The following is a 21,780-nucleotide window of genomic DNA, read 5'->3' as shown; positions in this document are numbered from 1 at the left end:
TAAAAAAACAAAAAGTAGGAGTTGAACTTTTAATGGATGTTTACATCATGGATTTAGGGTTTGCGAACAACTCAAACCTCCCTTTGTTTTGCAGCTGGCATCCACTCAATTAGTCAAACCATGCATCGATACCATTTAGTGAATTTCACTTTGCCCCTAACTTTGCCTATTTTTTTCCCCTCAAAATCCTACAAGATTCTTAGAATATTAACTCCAACCTCGGATGGGTTTCAACTTTCTTGCGTGTAACTAATCCTGAGACGGATCTATGTTATGGCTGTAGCACATCCCAAATTTACGATTAATTACTAATAATGAGGGCTCATACATCAAGGTGTTGGAATGAGATTCATTTCCTTACCTGGTACCTTCTTATGACATCTAATTAAATGGAAACAAATCAAGTGACACAATATAAATTATGGGAGGAAAATCATTCCTTAAAAAAAATCTATCACCTCGAAATCATATAACAAATTTATTGCATAAATAATAAAAAAATATATAATTTGGATGAATAAATTTGTTTGTACCATAGTCATCCAGAGTGAGTTTTCTAATTAATTAATTATGTCTGTCAAATTTGATATAACATTAATGTGATGTGTTAACATACGAACGCAACTGAGTATGCCTATATATATACTGTTGGGTTTGTCATATTTCTTCATCGTATATCTCGATGATATTAAGGATTTCACCTAATATAATGGACTCAATTTTATAGACCTAATATATTAAACGATATTTAGTTAAGAATATAAATATAAATTCTATTATAAATAATTTTATAATTTAAAATTTCATATACACAATCTCATTAAACAACAGTATGTACCGAGTATATAAATATACTGTTGTTTTATTTCTACAACATAGTCTTAAGCTTACCTTATGTTCAATGCCAAACGGATAACTCACCATGAAAATACCTTGTTACTTTTTATGAATCATGTTTTTCTTTTCTTTGCATCTCTTGGCATGTGTCACATATCACTTATAAGGGTGGAGCCATTCTTGGGCTAAGTGGACCTCAACCCCACCTAACCTATTTTTAATTAGATTTTCCTCCCAAGGTGAATTAGATTGCATATAATACAATGAAATTTATTAGGTTCCATCACGGATTTTGGTTAGTGGTTTTAAAGTTTTTTCCCCCCATTTAGCACAAAACAATTATATCATTCAATTCAATATAAAACTATAGAAAATAATATCTAATTGTTTTTATGTATTAGTTTTAATATTGTCAACTATAAGCATGGGTGCAAGTTGATATTTTAAAAGTGTCCAAGAGTGATTTTGAAAAAAAAAAACAGAAAAAAATGGCAAATGGTAAAGCTGTATAAGACTATAAGGAATTGAATAGAGATTTGTTGAGAAGTGAACTAATTTATTTTTCATTGTTGATGGCATCGATGGTCATCTTCTTTAAACAAATTAAGGAAGGGAACAGATTTAATTATCTGCATCGACGTCATTGTTTGGCCCTCAGAAATTCAACCGCTTGGCTTCTAATTAGGGAGCAAACCAACCTTTTCTCTTGTGAAAGCAACTCTCATTCCTCATTCTAATTTTCAAGAATAAAATTCACACCATTTCTTATAAGGACAAAAGAACTGTACTTTACTTTGTACTGACTGTTCTACAATTAGTTGAATCTTAAATTCTTGTAGTGAGAACTCAATATTTTATCATGAAAAGAAAGTTGGATAAAAGCATAAAAAAATAAGATGATATATATAGAGTCTTCCAAGTTTGCCTTCTTTGTTTTTTTTTTAAAAAAAAAAATCCTTTAAGCTTAGGGATCATTTTCCTTTTAAATATACCAAGGAAGAACAAAATTTTTTTAAATTCAAATTTGTTAGAACTTTAAAGAAAGTTCTAAGTAAAAAATTCAAAAATATATATTGAATAATGCAACAGATAAATATAAGATGATATTATTATTATCAACTAAATTTTTCTATAGAAAAAGCTCTACGTTAATCCATAACACCTTATATGATCGATCTCGTAGTCGTCATTTAAAAAATATGCTCCTTCGAATAGATCTAGTGATTAGTGTATGAGGTGTTGTTATCATGAGGTATAGGGTTCGAATTTCGGTAAAGTCTAAGTAAATGTCTCCCTTATGTGCTAATCATTATTCCAAAGACTAATAGCCGTCCGTGATTTACCTCTTCCGTGTTAGCCCTGAGACGAATTGACAGAGACACTGGGAACGAACATATTCACCTTTTATCATCATTTAGAAAATAAATACAAAATTGAAATTTCTCTATTCCCTAGGGTACAACAGAATATATACAAAATTGAAATTTCTCTATTCAGTTATTCAGTAGGGTACAACAGAATATTTTGATTAATTAAAAACTGAAGTACTCTTTTTGGTTAAAAACAAAAAAAAAAGACTTTTAAGTGGACAAAAATGACTTCATTCAATCCAACTTTTTTGAGAAAAAGAATATTAAGCCAGTAGGTTTGGTTTATAAAGCATTGGCATTGCTCCCTCCACGTCCTCCACTCAATCAAATATATAAATATATTGCAGCTAATTAATTCACATACTGATTGATTAGTAAAAACCTTTCTTGTAACCAAGAACAAGTAAGATTGATGTGTCCCATTAACTCTGAATTGGAGGTAACATCCTTATCACAAGAGGAGAGGAAGGAAGGATACGCATACGGCATATGCTCGATGGTGATGGAGCTGTGGGCAGCCATTTTTTCTCCCTTTTTTTATTTATTTGCTTGTTTGTTTTCTAGCCATCTCTTGTCACGAACGAGTCGCCATCTGAAATCCTCAAGTCAATTTTGAGCCTTTTGTTTCCGTAGCCAACTGGATCGGACGTTTTCATCTCATCTCGTTGGTCCTCGTTTTTTTTAAAAAAAATAGTTCCAAGGGTGTGACAGTGGCAGGGTGATGGCGATCGCTTGGCGAATTTCTTTGCAATATATCCCTGGAGTAGTTCATCATCATGCAGTAAAAATTTGAAGATTCTTGCACGCCTTTTGTTTTATTTGGTGAAAGATTCTTGCAAATCTTAGGACCACCACCATGTGGTGCCAACTCGTCTGAATTTCTGTGCGAGATTTCTACTTTTTTTAATAAAAAAAAAAGTTTTTTTTTTTAACAGAGTGTGAATCATGAATATCTCCCGAGATCCCAAATGAGAATGAATAAGAATCTGGATTCGTATTTGCTTCTTGGTCAACACTTTGCCGTGCTCCTGGTGACGCACCTCCTTTGCCCCTGGGCTCTGCTCTTCCACAGGGACAGTCCTGGTAATTTCGTTGCTGGTGGGACAACCGCTTCAAATTCCTCGCCTCAAATTCTTCAGGATTCACGTTTGAGGACGGAGATACTGCTTCTGGTGAGGAGCGTTGATGCGAACCTGAAGATTCTTGATGGCGCCACACAGACTCGCAACTTTTCTCCTCCTCCTTTGCATCTGATGCAGTAACCTCCGGGAGAAAGACTACTTCTGGAAATGGTTTCTGTAAAGTGTAAAGGTAGTACCTTCTTGCAAACGAGTTTGGATTTTTGGACCGGTGGGTCCAAATTGTTGCATCTCTGCCGTCAATTTTCTCCATTTCTTGTTGCTACTGATTCCCCCTTTGGTTTGTTCTCTTTGTGAATGATGTGCTTTTTGCAGTTTGTCTCGCATCTCTTTGATTGCTTGCTATGGGGCTGTGAAGAGGGAGAGAGAGAGAGAGAGAGAGACTTTCTCATGGAAGAGTCTGGGATCGATTTGGACCTGTTGGATGAGTTACTATCAGGGACGGACTTTGATTACTCTGATTTCCAGCAAACAAGCACCTCTACGTCCTTAGCACCATCCAGCCCTTCCAACTTTGTGACTGTTGATGCAGGGAGACCGGTTTTTGCTGCTGTTCAATCTTCCACGCAAGTTGGGTTGGTAGCCGAGGGTTTTAGTTATGAACCAGACAAGATCTGGCAGACTCAGCCTAATAATTCAATGTCTACTGTGAAACAAAGATTGAACTATGCTCTTAGGTACATCAAGGAGTCGCATAAAGACGGCGATGTTCTTGTTCAGGTTTGGGTCCCTGTCAAGAGAAGGGGAAAACAGGTCCTCACTACCTGTGGCCAGCCTTTCTTCTTAGATTCCAACTGCCAAAGGCTTATCAATTATCGGTCGGCCTCAACTAGGTACCAGTTCTTGGCCGATGAGGACTCTCATCAAGCCGTGGGGTTGCCCGGCCGGGTGTTTCTGTGGAAGTTGCCCGAGTGGTCACCGGACGTCCGATTCTTCAGCAGCTATGAGTACCCTCGTGTGAAGGATGCTCAGCAGTACGATGTTCGTGGCACGATAGCCCTGCCGGTTTTTGAGAAAGATAATCAATCTTGTTTAGGGGTTGTGGAGCTAGTGATGACCACACAAAAGGTCAATTACAGTTCTGATATTGAGAAGATTTGCAATGCTTTTCAGGCAAGTTCATAGTTTGATTCCTCCTGCTTTTTTTCCCCCACTTCTATTTTGCTCACCGTTCCTGTTTGTTATTGCAGGCAGTTGATCTTAGGACTTCTGAAGTTTTTAGCGTTCCACATTCAAAGGTGAGCTACAAAAACTCCTGAAAACAAATTGAATTTAGCATCGCATTAATACACATGTGTTCTTTGCCAGATGACTGGTGACTCTTACCGAGCTGCCTTATCGGAGATCCGGATGGTTTTGCAGACTGCTTGCAAGACCCACAGGTTGCCATTAGCTCAAACATGGATATCATGTCTCCAACAAGGCAAAAAGGGAAATTGGCATTCTGATGAAACCTTCATGGATTGTATTTCAACTGTTGATGATGCTTGCTATGTGCAAGATCCTAACATGAAGGAGTTTCAGCAAGCGTGCTCCGAGCACCACTTGTTTAGAGGCCAAGGCATCGTCGGTAAAGCATTTATGACAAATCAGCCTTGCTTCTCGCCGAATATAACAGACTTTAGCAAGATTGAATATCCATTATCGCACCATGCTAAGTTATTCAACTTGAGGGCTGCAGTTGCTATTCGGCTCCGATGTATTCATACTGGAGATGTAGACTTTGTGTTGGAGTTCTTTTTACCTGTCGATTGCATAGGAAGTGAAGTGCAGAAATTGATGCTTAGTTCTTTGTCCATCACAATACAACAAGTGAGCATAACGTTAAGGGTTGTGGCAACTAAAGAATTAGAGGAGGAGACTGTGTCCAAAAATAATGAGAAAAATGCCCCTTCAGTACTACTTTCTGATAAATCTGTTTCAGAGATTGATCCAAAACCACTTGTTGACGGGATGAAATCACAAGAAGGTTTGTCGAAATATCTTTTACCAACCTCAACACAAGGGAAGCCTGTGAAAAAGGAATTTGAGAGATTCAGAGTAACAACAACACACCCCTCAGATGCAATGATGCCTACTGAAAAAGTATTGCCGGAATTCACTCAGCTGTTTGATGATTCCCACAATGACTATACAGTTTCTTTTTCAGCTGAAACTAGTGTTCTGAATATGGAAAAGGCGACGGAGAAGAGGCGCACGAAGACTGAGAAAACTGTTAATCTGCAGGAGCTTCAGAAATATTTTGCTGGTAGCTTAAAGGATGCTGCCAAGAGCCTTGGAGGTAAGCATTATACCTTATGTGTTCTTCAATATGGGCATGTTGCATGTTATTCATATACTTGGATAAAGAAAAATTCTTGTGTTTGTTTTCAGTGTGTCCTACTACTCTGAAAAGAATATGTAGGCAGCATGGGATTAGTCGTTGGCCTTCGCGAAAGATCAAGAAAGTCGGTCATTCCTTGAAGAAACTACAAGTGGTGTTAGATTCTGTCCATGGTCCTGCAGGAGGCATTCAGTTCACTTCCCTGTATGAGAACTTCATTAAAACCACTTGGTCAGATAATAACCTAACAGTGGAGAACATATTTTCCCCCTCCAAGCAACATGATCACCCCGAGGCCTCGAACGTGAACGAAGTGGTAGAAGGTCGATTCACTTCACGCACCTCGGGGTCGAATTCTCTTTCCTCATCTTCGTGCAGTCAAAATTCTAGTTCAAGTCAGGGTTGTTCCATTGAACAAAAGCAGTGCACGCATGATGATCATGAACTTGCATTTGTAGAAGATACTTTAAGGGACAAGAATCAGAGTGGCATCCACAAGGAGGCTCAAAGCCACATAGAACTGCATCTCCCAACTGAACAAGCACCGGACTCTGTGGCTAGAACTGAAAGTCAGGAGTTACAAATTGATCATCATTCTTCAGGAAATAAGTCCCTTTGGCCATTTCATCGACGCGATTTGTTAAAGGTCAAAGCAATTTGTGGGGAAGAGAAAGTGATATTCAGATTACATCCTGCTTGGGGTTTCCTAGATTTAAAGCAAGAGATAATGCGGCGGTTCGGTATAGCTGATGCAACATCAGTGGATATCAAATACCTTGATGATGACTCTGAATGGATACTAATAACATGCGATGATGACCTTAAGGAGTGCATTGATGTGTACAAACTTACAAATGCTCATACCATCAAACTTTCTGCTCATCATGTCGCCCAATCAGCCACCAGATCATCATGGGGAAGCTCAGTGCTTTCTTGATCTTTGAAGGTTGGCCTCTCCGAACAGAAGAATAGGAGATGGTGTCTCTGAACCCTTCATTGGTTCCTCCAAAGAAAGGTGGAATATAAGATTCTTTCCATGAGCTAGCTTATGGTGGCTCTAAGCATTTCGTGGCTACGAAACTGGTTTCGGAAATGATTGTTCCTACTCCAGCCATCTTGAAACTAAACTTCGTGTAGTTTAGTTGTAAAGGTTTTTGATTATTCTTGTGTCTACCAGAATTGCTAATGCGCCAACACACTTCACACCAAATTTGGAGTTTGTAATCATGTATAGTTTTGCAAAGTTTGGTATATGCCACACTTTCTAGGCACGTCCAATGACTTTCTTCTGTTTTAACATTTGGATTTCTAGGTTTGTGTACAGAAGTACTTCCAGTTTGGCTTTATTTTGAAATTTCCAATATTTCAATTTACATGATCTTCTCTTGCTGTTCTTGAACATCTTCACGGCTCCAGTTCTTTGAGCTCTTTAAGTTCTTGGGATTCCAAAGTATCAAAATTTCGAACTTTTGTGAGTGTCTGAGCATTGAGTGTTGACTCGAGCTAGAGATATGGGGTCACCCTTAAATCGTGGTGAGTTGAGTTTAACCAAGATACTAACAATTCAATTGAGCTGGTTGATTCACTCGGACAAAATGGCTCCAAAAGTCGTCAGAAAAGATCCAGACAAAATGATAAAAGGATACCATTTAAGCTCTTGTATGGCAAGGTACAATTCCAAATAAACGAAGAAAATACAATGGAATCATGTTGAGAGCTAGGTTCATACTTAATCCTACAAATTCTTATAAACAATTGTATAGCAAAAAAATCCATTTATAACCTTCGCTTTGCAAATATCAAGGTCAACATGGATAGAAATTGAAGATTGATTCCAAGCTGCATTGACTAGAGCAAAATCTTTTCCAGTCGCCTTGCTCTTGTAGAATTGTAGCTACCTTGAGCACCATTCGGAGGTGTATGACTTGGAGTTCGCGGTGATCTCAGTTGCATCAGCCCAAGACATTGGTTTCAATCCCGGCTCAGTCACATTGGCTTAGACTTCTTTGGTTTTCTCTTTATCTCTGCAATTTGCTCAAGAATCTCGACCACTTCCTTCATGGATGGCCGGCCTTTTGGATCAACAGAAATGCAACTTAAGATAAGTTGCGCTGCCTGCTGAGCAGCTTTTAACGGATACTTCCGCCCCAACCTAGGATCCATCAGATCAATCAACTTGCGGCAATCCGCAAGCAATGGCCTAGCAAAATCTACCAAGATGTATTGAGCATTTGGGCGACTATCATCAAGTGCCCGCAAACCGGAGAGCAATTCTAGCAACACGACTCCAAATCCATAGACATCACTTTTAACATATAGATGTCCTGAACAATGAGATTTGTCTCATATACAAATTAATATAATATGACAAAGATTTGGGGTAAAAAAATCTATCAGCATCTAAATCATCATGAGTTTTGGAACCACAATACAAATTCTATTATATACTCAGAAAAGCTCGATTACTATTTCTCAAAATAATCCACACTAATGTAATGAACTGTGAAGAACCTGCAACAATGACAGAATGCCCCCAAATAATACAGTCATATGAATGCATTAGCAAGGTCACACACATTTTTAACAAATGTGAATGGCGGTTGGCATGATTTGTATAGAACCACATTCATTGATTTTAAAATAGTGCATTGAAATTGTCTCATTTAAGTGTAATAACCTACTTGACAAGTAGTTTAATTGACATGGCAAGAAAACAAAATGCTGGATACCTGTCGCGACATACTCCGGAGCTACATATCCCTGAGTGCCCATAACTCGCGTGGTAACATGTGATTGCCCTCCAATTGGCCCATTCTTTGCCAAACCAAAGTCAGAAAGCTTCGCATTGAAGTCCTGCACAAGTAAAAAACATTGGCCATTGGCATCTCTATTGAAGAGAATGCAGGCTCTGGATGATCAAACAAGCAGCCGGTGTACCGAGTCAAGAAGGATATTCGAGGCCTTAAAGTCTCTGTATATAACTTTTCTCTCAGATGCATGTAAAAATGCAAGACCACGAGCAGCACCAATTGCTATCTTCAGCCTGAGCTCCCATGGAAGTGGCTCAGAGGCTGTCCCTTCTGACAATTATCAAAGTATTCAATTCTTTTAAACTTGAGTCAATAATGAGATTAAACTTTAGAAAACAAATAACTGTCAAATGCAATATTTTTCAAATGAGGATATTTTTCAATTGGCACAGATTGACAAACAAATTTTACATTCTAAGTATCACTCTTGTGTCTAAAATTAAGATGATTTTCAATTATATCATAAGGCTTCTTTTCCAATCATCGCTAAAGTTAGTGCTAACAGATTTATAAGCTTACTCACTATATCATAATTTAGCGGCATCAAGTTGGTATAAACAATTTAAATTGGAGAGAGCAACAAATACAAACTTCGGAAAAGGTGATTCTCCAAGCTCCCTCTGGCCATGTACTCGTAAACAAGTAGAAGCTCCGTGTCCTCCCAACAATAGCCTAAGAGTTTAACAAGGTTGGGATGTGACAACCTTCCAAGAAAGTTCACTTCAGACTGCAATTTAAGAAGCATGACAGAGAAACCAAACTAAGTTCATCAGATGAACAAGAAACTTAGCAAAGTGAGCAGCAACCGAAAGAGATGGTATCAATCGACTACTTCAGATTGTTCATTTTAGCAATGAACAATATAAAGGATACTTAGTTTTCATTGACGAAGAGTTTATATTGAAAAACTTTCACATATTCCACAAATTAGCTTAATGTTTAAGACTTCTGGAAACATGCGACATATCATCATTTCCACTTGTTCAAAGGAATTAACAAAGTTAGAAGCGGCTTCTAGTTCACTTATTTTAGGAAGCAAAAAGGATCACACAGCTAACAAAGGTAATTTCCATTTCAGTTAGTGTTTATTTCAATGAAAAAAAAACTCACAAGAGAAGGAAGTCTATCATTTCTTTTAGTTTCTATTTCTAAATCCTCAAAAACTAACAAGATTTTAGTTAACCATATCTACAAAATGGATAAAGCAAGTGACCTGCCATTCCTCCAGCCCTTGTACACTCTCAGGATTCAGTTTCTTCACAGCTACAATGATCCCAACCCCACTCTTTGTTGGATTCAGTGTTTTCTTATCAACCCATCCCTTGTAGACCCGGCCAAATCCTCCTTCCCCGAGAACTGATTCGGGTTTGAAATTCCGAGTGGCACTCTTCAATTCAGCAAAGGTAAATATCCGGAGATTTGGAACCTCAAGGATCTGGCCTTCCAAACATACATCTTCAATATTCCTAATGCTGCTGCCTACCGACTGCCCCAAAGTAGTGCTAGACAATCTATCAGATACAGGAATGCTCTGGCTGCCGGTCTTCTCTGCAGATCGACCTGTGTTCCAAGAAAACAAGAAACAAAGATGAAACCATGATCATCGGTTAGCAAAAGGGCATTCTGATGTCTGAACATTCAACACTGTGAGCAAGAATAGATGAAGAAAATCGCACAAGTATCCAAGTCTTCTGTAACCTTTTTCACAGAAGATAACTTTCCATGTAGAATATATAATTTCTTGCTGATAAATCTTATTGTAACAAAACAAGAAAAAATAAACTGACATAAAGGTATAAAGCAGCTTTTGGGGATCAAGGAAAGTTTTCACCTTTCCAAGAAATAGACAACCCCTTAAACAAATTAGGGTTCCAAAGATGCAAACTTCAAAAGGTGGACATAGTTTACCTGCACCGGATGGTCTGGAATCATGAGGGCTCAAATGCTTGACAGGAGAACTAAGACAGCTGCCCATGATAAAAAAAGCAAAGAAGATCACCTTTGTCTATATTTGCTGTTCAACTGCCTGAATTTGTCTCTCCACTGACTTTCCTCTCTGCAAATGGAGATTACAGAAAACAAAGGAAGCAACAAGGTGAGGATAATGAAAGGGACGAACCAGACAAGTGTTTGTTTAACACTGACAACAACTAGAGATGTTCTTTGATTACCTTGTTTTTAGCTTCAGCTTTCACCTTCTCCTTCGCCTTCACCTTCACCCATTTTCACTTCCTCTCAATTTCACATCATTCAATGACTGTCAGACAGGTGAGACTCAGCTAGCTGGATGTCACAAAGCAAATGGCTGAGCACCTCAAGAATTTCTTAGTTCGTAGTTTATCATTTGGTCAACGGTCTTTTTTTTTCCGACTAAATCGTCAATATCAAAAGGACGTTGATCTCCTATAAAAATAACAAATTGTTATCCCCATTTATATTTTAAATTAGTTGGGTGTGTTATAATAATTATAAAATTATATTTATTATATAATTAAAATAACTGCAATTTCATAATTATTATAATATAAAAAAATAAGATAAATTATTCATAATCTCTGAAAAGAATTTAAATCATTTTTTATCTTAAACTATTATGAGTTTCATCCCATAATTAATTATAGACTACTGAACAAATTTCAATTTGATAAATTATATATCTTGTGATTCAATCTGAGTCAAATATTATGATATCAGGGTTTAGTATCCACGTTATAGTAACTACGAAACCACATTTACTATAACTGTGTAGCAACTAATAAATCATAACTTCTATAACTACGTGATAGCTCAATTGTAGCAGCTACGAAATCTTAACTACTACACAGTGATAGCAACTACGATTTCAAAAATTCTATAATGTGAATGTTAGATTCTAAATTTTGAAAGACTATAACTTTTATTTCGGGTTTAACGACTAGACATTCAATATATTTAATTGAAATCCGTTAAAAATTCTACAACTAGTTATAAGGTGGAACCTGTAATATCCCGATTTTATTTCAAAATTATCTCTTGATTTAGCGTTGTTGTAAAAGTTACTGGATAGCTTCTATAATGTGTAGCAGCTATCGAGTAATTTTTACATTGCTATACCATGTATATGTATGTAGATTGAGTTTAGGATTTAACTTAAGATTTAAAATTTATATGGTATAAAAATTACCAATATCTAATACAATATCTAAAAATTATCTAATAATTGCTACAACGTATATAGGGATATTTTATTTCATTTCTACTCTTAATTTTTTTCCCTTACTAAAAAATACTTTTTTTCTTTTTTTTTCTTTCCTTCTTAACAAAAAAAAAAAAAATCCTCCCTACTGCACTTAACTTTTTTTTTTGAAAGACTCTCTTTACTTATCTTTTAAAATCTCTTTACTTAAAATTTTTTAAATCTAAAAATCTCTTTACTTAAATATTTCTTTTAAAAAAAAACTCTACTAATCTCTTTACTTAAATTTTTTTTTAAAAAAAATCGCATTACTCTAAACTCACATTAAACACATCGTAACAGTTATTGATAGTGTCTATAGGTTATAACAATTATCAACTTGCTTCTACATATTGTACCAGCTATTAATAACTTCTATATGGTATAAATTTTAAATCGTAAACTTATCCTAAACATGCTATAACGGCTATTAAATAACTTCTACACTTTGTGATAGTTACCGAATAGTTTCTACGATAATATTAGTTCAAAGGATAATTTCAAAATAAAATTATAAGAGAGACACTCATTTAATTTTTTATTTTTGGGAAAAAAGAATGTCCAACTAATGTTTTTCTTAAGTTTAACTCAAATATTTTTCTACAAAATCATATTTTTTCAATGGAAGATGAGATGAAATTATTGGATAAGTAAGAGACAATATGATGTCTTTTTTTCCTTAAAATTTGATAAACTTAATATGTTTGTATAAATGATAAAAAATGCTTAAATTTATTTAACAGGGAAAAAGGAAACGACCCTAGGGTCGTTAAATTTATTTAACAGGGGAAAAGGAAATGACCCTAGGATCGTCTCATTCACCTAACGATATTTTTTTTTTAGAAAAAAGAAACTTAGAATTATCAGAAATTACTAAAGGTCACACATAAAATTCTAAAATTCCTAAAAGATGTACTAATATTTTATTATTTTCAAAATGCGTACCAAATTATAATTTTACCTCTCTACATGTATGGAACATTTCTTTATATGAAGTTATAGGCACATATCAATTTACACAAAATCTGAATTTTCTAAACATTTTAAGCAATGCTAAAAATCTTTTACGATAATAATAACAAAGGGCACATTTGGACTTCTAGGTATTATAGAAACCTACATGAGTTGAATGAGTCTGATCAGAGTTATCTAAGTCCATCAATAAGTTTTGACTAAAACCCATTAATGGACCTATACGACTTGGATTTATGAAATTTTATATTGATCAGATGGAAGTGTGGAGTGTGTAGAAGGTAGATATGGTGAGAAATCTTGATCCTAAGTTTTCTACACGAAGTTATTGTTGGATCGGGTCACACGTGGAGGGGGGGAGGGGGTGAATCACATAGTTTTCAAAAACTAGTTCTTTTTTATTTTAAAAACAAAATATACACAGCGGAGAATAAGCAAAACAAATGAAAATAGAAAATACCAGAGAAATACAATCAGTTTTACTTGGTTCGGAGCCTTCGGTGACTCCTACTCCGAGACCCAGGTCCCGCGGATCTATCGATGGATAATCCACTAAATACCTCTTCCGGGACCGCCGGAAGAGAGGATCGAGTACAATTAAAGAATAAGAAAGAGTGTAACATGTTACACTTTGCTTTATGCAACAATTAAGTACAGTATTAAAAATTTCGTTACCAGCACCCTCAAAGATGATCAAATCAAGCTCGGTGTTGGACAGCTTCTCAGCAGTAATCAGACGCAGCAGCATCGTAGTAAAGCAGCAGCAGGAAGCTGGAGCAATCGGAATGTAACGACCCGGCCTCTCGGCCCCTTGGGCGGCCCAACTGGCGACCCCATAGCGGTCCCTTTAGCGGCCTTTTCGCGGTCCCTTGGGTGCCTTCCCCAGGATTCGAATTCTACACTTCCAGGCTAAGTACTAGAGTTTATGAATCCTAGTAGCCAAGTGAGGCGCTCACTTGGCTACTAGGATTCATAAACTCTAGTACTTAGCCTGGAGCTCTAGAGTTCGAATCCTGGGGAATGCCGCTCACTTGGCTACCAGGATTCATAAATTCTAGTACTTAACATGGAGGTCTAGAATTCGAATCCTGGGAAAGGCAAAAATCCACTGGCCAGGGGTGGGAAGACCTAGTGAGTAACGGCACGGCCGAGGGTCGTCGGTCGACGACATAAGGGGTCGCCAATTTGGCCCGCCCAAGGGGCCGAGGGGCCGGGTCATTACACAGAACCTCAATTAGATGCGTAGAAGCTTGTATATGAGTTGTGTCTTGAATCATGCACAAACAGGGGTTATATAAGCTGTGGAAGGCGCCTTCAACCTCCTCCAAGCCGCCTCCACAAGCAAATATTGTTGATGCAATATCCCTTGGGTCAAGGTTGACCTGGTTGACTAAGCTTGAGCTGACTGAAGCTTGAGTCTTGATGTTTGGGTTTCAATGTTTGACAATACATGGAAACTGACAATACATGAAGATTGCAGGTATAATCGTTCATTTGGGGAGATTATTGGTACAATTCTCCTCTAATCAAGGTTGACCAGTTAGATGTGAAGAAGAGTCAAGTAGGTCAAGACTGACTGGATACTTGACTGAGAAGTCCTGGTGAGTGAAGCCAGGCAGTTGGAAAATCCTGGTGAGTGAAGTCAAGCAGATGGAAAGTCTTGGTGAGTAAAGCCAGGTAGATGGAAAGTCCTAATGAGTGAAGCTAGGTAGAAGTGAAATCCTGGTGAGTGAAGTCAGGTGAAAGACCTAGGGCTATAAATGAACCAAGCGTTCGTGAACAAGATTGGTGTTCGGCTTGGTAAGAGCTTGTTTATGTTCGTTCAATATACATAAGATTAATTAAACAAACAAGCTTGAACGGCTCGTTAAGCTAAATAAACAAGCTTGAACACATATGTGTTCAGCTCGTTAAAGTTCGTGAACAAAGTTCGTGAACAATGTTCGTGAACAACGTTCGTGAACAATGTTCATGAACCATATTTATTAATAAAACTCGTTTCAATATGCTAAATAAATAATAAAATAAATAAATAAATTTAAATTATCAATCTTAATAACCAATCAAACAATTAAAATTTCAAACAATCAAACAAGCTTGAATTGACAGCTTGATAACACCTAAACGAACCAAGGTTAAATCAAGCTCAACCCAAGCTTAAATTGAGAGCTTGATAACATTTAAACGAACCAAGATCAAGCTCATAAAAAATAAACCAAGTCAAGCTTGAACACTCATTTCAAAAGCTTGATTTAATTTAAGCTCGGCTCGGCTCGGCTTGTTTACAGCCCTAGAAAGACCTAGTGAATGAAGCTAGGCAGTATGAAAATCCTAGTGAGTGAAGCTAGGTGAAAGTCTTGGTGAGTGAAGCCAGGTAGATGGAAAGTCCTGGTGAGTGAAGTCAGACAGATGGGAAGTCCTAGTGAGTAAAGCTAGGCAGAAGGGAAGTCCTGGTGAGTGAAGCCAAGCACGTGGGAATCCAGGTGGGTCAAGGTTAACTAGACACCTGGTATTGAGAAGTCCAAGTAGGTCAAAGGGTTGACCGGATACTTGGCACGAGGAGAAAAGTCCAAGTGGGTCAAAGGGATTGACCAGACACTTGGTGAAAAAGTCCTAACAAGTCGAGGGTGACCGGATGCTAGGCATGATGTCCCAACATATCATGGTTGACCAGATGTTGGATTTTAGGAGATTGGGACTTGATTAGGGCAAATCAAGTTGGATCAATCAATCAACCGATCGATTGACTCATGCCCAATCGATCGGTTGATCGATTGGGTGAGGTGTCGCAACAAAATCTTCTCCCAATCGATCGTGGATCGATTGGGGAGAATTGGCGCGAGCACAGAGACCCTCCCAATCAATCACCCGATCGATTGGGAGCCTCCAATCGATCGAGTGATCGATTGAGAGACTGGAATCACGCGAGGGTTAGTGAATCAATCAGGAAATCGATTCAAACGAGTTTCAGAGAGCACAGAGGTGCTCTAGATCGATCAACCAATCAATCCAAAGCCTCCCCAATCGATTGAGAGCAATTCAATCGATTGGGATCCGACCGTTGACGTTGGATAAAGCCATTGCGAGTGTTTTCTTCAGCACTTCTTCACCCAATCCTTCTTTGATCTTCACAGCGCTTTCTTCACTACTCACCGCCAGTTCTTGAAGCTTTTTGGAGCAAGGTGTTTTTGCACTTCCAAGGTCAAGAGGCGTTCCAAACAAGAAGGGGAAGCTAGCTAGGGTTTACTGTGTAAAATCTTGTAAGGTTTACTTGTATTTTGCTTCTTCTTTTCTTCTTGTTGTTGTGTGAGTTTGTACGAGGTTTCTCCACCTCCGGGTGCGACCGAGAAGAAGTGTTTTATTAGTGGAGAGTGTGTCATGTGTGGATCCTTGGATTAGTCACCTCTTCTTGAGGTGGATACCAAGTAAATCCTTGTGTTAGCGTTGTATTTTTGTTTCTTGTACATTCCGCTACATATCATCACCATGAAACAAGCAACGACAAGCTATTCACACCCCCCCCCCTTTAGCTACATTTTGACCCTAACAAATATTATCCTCCTATCTTTGATGATGATAAAATCTATAAACTGCAAGTTTTATCCTCTAGAAGGCACCTTCAAAGCACTTCCAGGTGCCTTCCACTGCTTGAAGGCATCTCCAACTGCTGGTCTAATATAACAATCTTTCGAAGGTCATAACTTTTGAATCTGAACTTGGAATCAAGCTTTGTCAGTTGTCGCGCGTGCAGAATTCGAATGTCTACATTTTTCTCTACAATATAGAGTTAAAAAAAATATATTCATGAATATTTTATAAAGATTTATGAGTTAGATCCTGTCTTCCCAAGATCAAAATCTAGTCAAGGTCTCAATTTAGGTTTCTAAAATGAATCTAAATTGGACTGACGCCTACTATCCTCTCAAATGGGACACGTCCTCATCGAGTCACTCTCCTCCAATGACTTACCTTTACTTACCAGTTTGTCAATTGTCCGGTCTATAGACCCAACTAGACTTTCTGCCAGGTATCCGGTCAGCCCGTTGACCTATCTAGACTTTTTCCCAGATATCTGGTCGGTCCGTCGACTTATCTTGACTTCTTACCATATATTCGATCGGCCTGTCGATCTAGACTTCTTGCCAGATATCCGGTCGGCCCGTCGACCTATTTGGACTTCGCACCAGCTATCTTGTCCCACGGGCCTAGTTGGATTTTAGCCTGGTGTCTAATCCTTTGGGGTCGTTAATTTCTACACACTCGATAAAACAATTAGACAAACATCACATCTAACTTAAACATATTTGTCATACATTAAAACTAGATTATTAGTGCAACCAACACCAATAGTTATAAGTGTAGGTCCCTTACAGCCGACAAAAGGAGGGTGAATTGCCCTGCACGATAAAAACAAGAAATACCTTTCTCGATCTTATAGCTTGATTAAAATAAACACTATACAAAAAGAATTAAAAAGCTAATTAACAAAAAGAAAGAGACACGGAGATTTACTTGATTTGCAATCAGGGGATTGTTAATCCAAGACGTTGAAAACTCACTATCATATCTTCTTCTAGCGGAGAAGTCTCTTATAGCAGTTAAAGCACTAAATTATAAAGCTAAACAAAAAGAAGATCATTTACAAATGTTCTTTTAGCTACTGAGATCAAGGTTGTATTTATAGCCCTAATATGGGCGCCTAGAAGGGTTTCGGGCACTTGGGCATAGATAAAATTTTATCCACGTTGCAACGAATCACAACAGTTGGTGTTTCAATAAGATTTCTGGTCTAAGCGCTTGGACCAGGTCCGGGTACCTGAATCGAGCTAAACCAACCCTTAACCAGGGTGCGAGTCCGGGGCACCCTGGTTACCCCAGGGGTCCAGGCGCCTGAACCAAAGTCAACTCCGTGTTCACTTTCGGTTCGGGTCTTCTACTCTAGCTTCGCTCGCTTGGGTTATTTCGGTCATCTGAAATAAAGCTCATCCGAACTAATTTTCCGACCTCCTCGAGCAACCTTCCACTCTGGCTTCTTATCCCTCAGAAATGTTGCGCGCTTCCTTCTCGTCCGCCATCGTACTCTTCCACAGTGCCTCGTCCCTCTGACGCATCGAGCCAGTCGACTCTTTCTCTCGTGTCATCCTTCTCGCTAGTTGTGTGTTTCACTCGACTTCTTGTGCTTCTAAGTTACTGCACACTTAGACACAAGGATCAAATCACAACAGGACCTAACTTAACTTGGTTGATCATATCAAAACTACCACAGGGTACTTACAATAAGCCCTTGCTAATTTGTAAAAAGTCTGAAACTTATTAAACCTTTTAAGCAATGTTGGAAATCCTTTACGATGATAACGGAGGGCACATTTAGACTCCTGGGCTCTGCAGAAACCTATATGAGTTGGAATGAGCCTGATCGAACCCCATTGATGAACCTAGACGATATGAATTTCTAAAATTGTATAATGAGATGGAAGTGTGGAGTGTATAGAAGGGAGATATGGTGAGAAATCCTGGTCTCGAGTCTCCTTCATGAAGTTACAGACTTGTGCCAATTGGTACCAAGTTTGAAATTTTATAAATCTTCTAAACAATGCTAGGAATCTTTTATGATGATAACAGAGGGCACCCTTGAACTTTAGGGCATTGTAGAAACCTACAAGAGTTAGAATGAGTCTGATCAGAGCTCTCTAAATCCATCAATAGATTTTGGTCAGCCCTCTAAGTCCATCAAAGGATTTTGACCAAGACGGTGGCAAGACCCATTAATGGACCTAGATGACTTGGATTTATGAATTTTTGTAATGGATGGAAGTGTGAAGTGAGTAGAAGGTAGATTTAGTGAGAAATCTTGGTTCTAAGTCACCTTCATGAAGTTATAGGCCTATGTCAATTGACACAAAGTTTGAAATTTTCTAAACCTTCTGAACAATGCTGAGAATCTTTTACGATGATAACAAAGGACACTGTTGACTCCAAGGAACTATAGAAACCTACTTGGTGACCAGCACCATAGTGGTGTTGATCTTGGGAAACCAACACCACAGTGTGTGATCAGAACCAACACTGTGGTGTTGGTCTTCAAAAATCAGCACCATAGTTTGTGCTAATTGGAATGCGATCATAACTTTGGTTATGTATATTAGGATCAAGATTTGACACCATATATATCTTCTACATACTAACCTCTCCCATTTCATGGCAAAATTTTAAAAATCCAAATACCATAGATCCATCATTGGGTTTCGGTCAAAACTCATTGATGAACTTAGAGAGCTCTAATCAGACTCATTCCAACTCATGTAGGTTTCTACAGTGTTCATGAGATCAAATGTGCCTTTTGTTATCATCATAAAGGATTTTTAGCCTTGTTCAAAAAGTTAGAATTTTTCAAACTTTATGGAAATTGGCACATGTTTATAACTTTGTGTAGGAGACTCAAGATCAATATTTCTTACCATATCTATCTTCTACACACTCCACACTTCTATCTCATTATAAAATTTTAGAAATCTAAGTCGTCTAGGTTCATCAATGGATTTATGTCAAATCTCATTAATGGACTTAGAGACCTCTGATTAAGCTCATTCCAACTCATGTAGGTTTCTATAATACCTAGGAATCCAAATGTGTCCTCTATTATCATCGTAAAGTATTTCCAGCATTGCTCAAATGGTTTATAAAGTTTCAAACTTTATATAAATTGGCACAGGCCTATAATTTCGTGCAGGAAACACAGGATTAAGATTTCTCACCAAATCTACCTTCTACATATTTAACATTTTCATCTAATTATAAAATTTCAGAAATCCAAGTCGTCTAGGTCTATCAATGAGTTTCGATTAAAATCCATTAATGAACCTAGAGAGTTCCGATCAGGCTCATTCCAACTTCGATAGATTTATTAGGTGAACATGAGCCTAAATAAACTCTCTTTTACTATTTTAAAGTCTTCCTAATGGTGCTCAAAATGATTTAAAACTTTTAAAATATTGTGGTACTGATTTTTAGAGACCAGCACCACTGTAGTACTAGTCTTTAGAAACTAACATCATAGTGGTACTGTCAAATCAGTACCAAAATGATTTTTTTATTATTTTTAATTAATAAAATCAACTCTTGTTATTAATTTTATTTTTTTACTCTTTTATAATTACATATTTAAAAATTAAAGATATTAAAAAAATAGGGGGGAAAATATTTTTAATGTTTTATTAACCTTATTTTTATTTTTAAATTTTTATTAAAGTTTTAAAATAAAAAATAAAAAATAAATAAATTATTTAGAGAATTATTTATTAATGGTTAAATGTTGTTTAAATTAATTTAATTTAATTTAATTTAATTTAGGAGGAAAGGAAAAAGAAGAAAGATATGCATGCACAATAGGAAAAAAAAGTTCCATACAGAAGGATGAAATTATAATTTGATATGTCTTTTGGGAATAATAAAATCTTGATAGGTCTTTTAGAAATTCTACAATTTCACGTATGAATTTGCCGGAAGGTTAACGGTTGAATTGGTCAATTAACGAGGTAGCCTGCGTGGCGTGGAATCTTTTTTTGAAATTTAAAAAAAAAAGATTATTCTGAAAAAGTAAATAAATTTTTCTCGTTTTTTGAAATAATTTAGACAAATATTTTTATAAAAAAAATAAATTAATTAATAAAAAAAAAGAGACACAAATTTACGTAGTTTGTAATAAGAAAATCATTAGTTTAAGACTATGAAAAATTTAATAGAATTCTTTTGCAGACGAAGTAATTTCTTATAATGTTGATAACTCACAATTAAAGTAGTAAAATAGAAAATGAATTCGTGTACAAGTGATGATCTAAACTACTAAGACTAGGACTCTATTTATATAGTGCTGGTCGAATATGACAATTTGCTGACGTGGTAGCTCTGGGCACTTAGAAGGATTCCAGACGTCTGTGTTAGAGTGTATACTAAAAGCCTAGCTTTTGGTATAAATATTTATCTAGAAATAAGAATCACATTGGTCAAATGTCTACATTTATGATAAATATAGTTGTTCAATTAATTTATATTGTAGATAACATGGTGTGTGGTGTCACACACAGAAGATTATGTTATCGGTTTCCTTATAAATTATAAATAGTAGCTCACGACTAAGATGGAAAGGAACAAACCATTGGAAAGTCGTAGTGTAATTAGGTATTAGTTTATCTTAACTATATAATTACACTAATACACTTAGAGTGTATTGAGTAGGACCATTTGAGGTCGTTTCTTTTATACTGACTTTATAAAGAAACAAAGACCTCGGTTATTATGGAAGTGTGTGCTCTTAATCCTGATATAATAACAAGCATATATATTTGATATTTATTTCTTTAATTTATCAATGGGTGAGATTTAGTTCGATGAATCAATAAGCCCGATAAGTTGGGAAATGGTATCACTTATAGTGTGTGTTGTTGATTATAAAAGGAAACTGTGTCCTAGAGATACTAGGTTGATAATGTCCTCAAGAGGAGCTCATAAGGATTGTTATGTTAAACCCTGCAGGTGGACTTAGTCCGACATGATAATAAGGTTGAGTGGTACTACTCTTGGACTAAGATATTAATTAAATGAGTTGTCAGTAACTCACTTAATTAGTGGACATTCGATATCTTAAACACAGGGAGACTAACACACTCATAATAAGAAGGAGCCCAAAAATGTAATTTGGGATTGGTGCGATAGTTCAATAATAGTTCTCTAGTGGAATGAATTATTATTGATAAAATTAAGTTGTGTGTTCGGGGCGAGCACGGGATGCTTAATTTTATCGGGAGACCAAAACTAATTCCTCCTCTCGGTCCCTATCGTAGCCTCTTAATTATAGAGTACTATACCCACCTATACCCACCTTCTTACCCATCCTATAGGGGCCGGCCAAGCTAGCTTGGAGACCAAGCTAGGGCCGGCCATGGGTATGTTCATGGGTGAATTCATGTGGTCGACCCTATTAAATAAAAAGGAATTTTAATTTTAAAATTTTTCTTATGTGGATAATATAATTTAAAAGAGAGTTTAAAAATTTAAATCCTTCCTTTTATAAGATTCTACAAAAGATTAAGAGAAGAGTTAAAATCTCTTTCCTTAT

General features: G+C 36.9%; 2 protein-coding genes across 3 annotated transcripts; one reads left to right on the top strand and one right to left on the bottom strand.

Annotated features, from left to right (window-relative positions):
- The first annotated feature begins 3,171 nt into the window (after nucleotides 1-3,171).
- On the top strand, nucleotides 3,172-7,047 carry LOC121980911 (protein NLP1-like). 2 transcript variants are annotated; one of them, XM_042533186.1, is made up of 5 exons: nucleotides 3,173-3,518; nucleotides 3,662-4,459; nucleotides 4,537-4,584; nucleotides 4,655-5,627; nucleotides 5,720-7,047. In XM_042533186.1, the coding sequence occupies exons 2-5, from the start codon at nucleotides 3,737-3,739 to the stop codon at nucleotides 6,604-6,606; spliced, it is 2,631 nt and encodes an 876-aa protein (XP_042389120.1). In that variant the 5' UTR covers nucleotides 3,173-3,518; nucleotides 3,662-3,736; the 3' UTR covers nucleotides 6,607-7,047. The 2 variants fall into 2 exon arrangements, with proteins under 2 accessions (XP_042389119.1, XP_042389120.1); XM_042533185.1 differs by having other exon boundaries at nucleotides 3,172-4,459.
- Nucleotides 7,048-7,285: 238 nt separating this feature from the next.
- Nucleotides 7,286-10,818, bottom strand: LOC121980912 (probable serine/threonine-protein kinase PIX13). The gene is made up of 7 exons (XM_042533187.1): nucleotides 10,651-10,818; nucleotides 10,388-10,535; nucleotides 9,693-10,039; nucleotides 9,071-9,206; nucleotides 8,607-8,749; nucleotides 8,399-8,522; nucleotides 7,286-7,993 (listed from the first exon to the last, which is right to left on the bottom strand). The coding sequence occupies exons 2-7, from the start codon at nucleotides 10,452-10,454 to the stop codon at nucleotides 7,656-7,658; spliced, it is 1,155 nt and encodes a 384-aa protein (XP_042389121.1). The 5' UTR covers nucleotides 10,455-10,535; nucleotides 10,651-10,818; the 3' UTR covers nucleotides 7,286-7,655.
- Between the last annotated feature and the right edge of the window lie 10,962 nt (nucleotides 10,819-21,780).

This window comes from Zingiber officinale, chromosome 5A (assembly GCF_018446385.1).
Source record: "Zingiber officinale cultivar Zhangliang chromosome 5A, Zo_v1.1, whole genome shotgun sequence".
NCBI classification, from domain to species: domain Eukaryota; kingdom Viridiplantae; phylum Streptophyta; class Magnoliopsida; order Zingiberales; family Zingiberaceae; genus Zingiber; species Zingiber officinale.
This window is presented reverse-complemented; position numbering and strand designations above follow the sequence as displayed.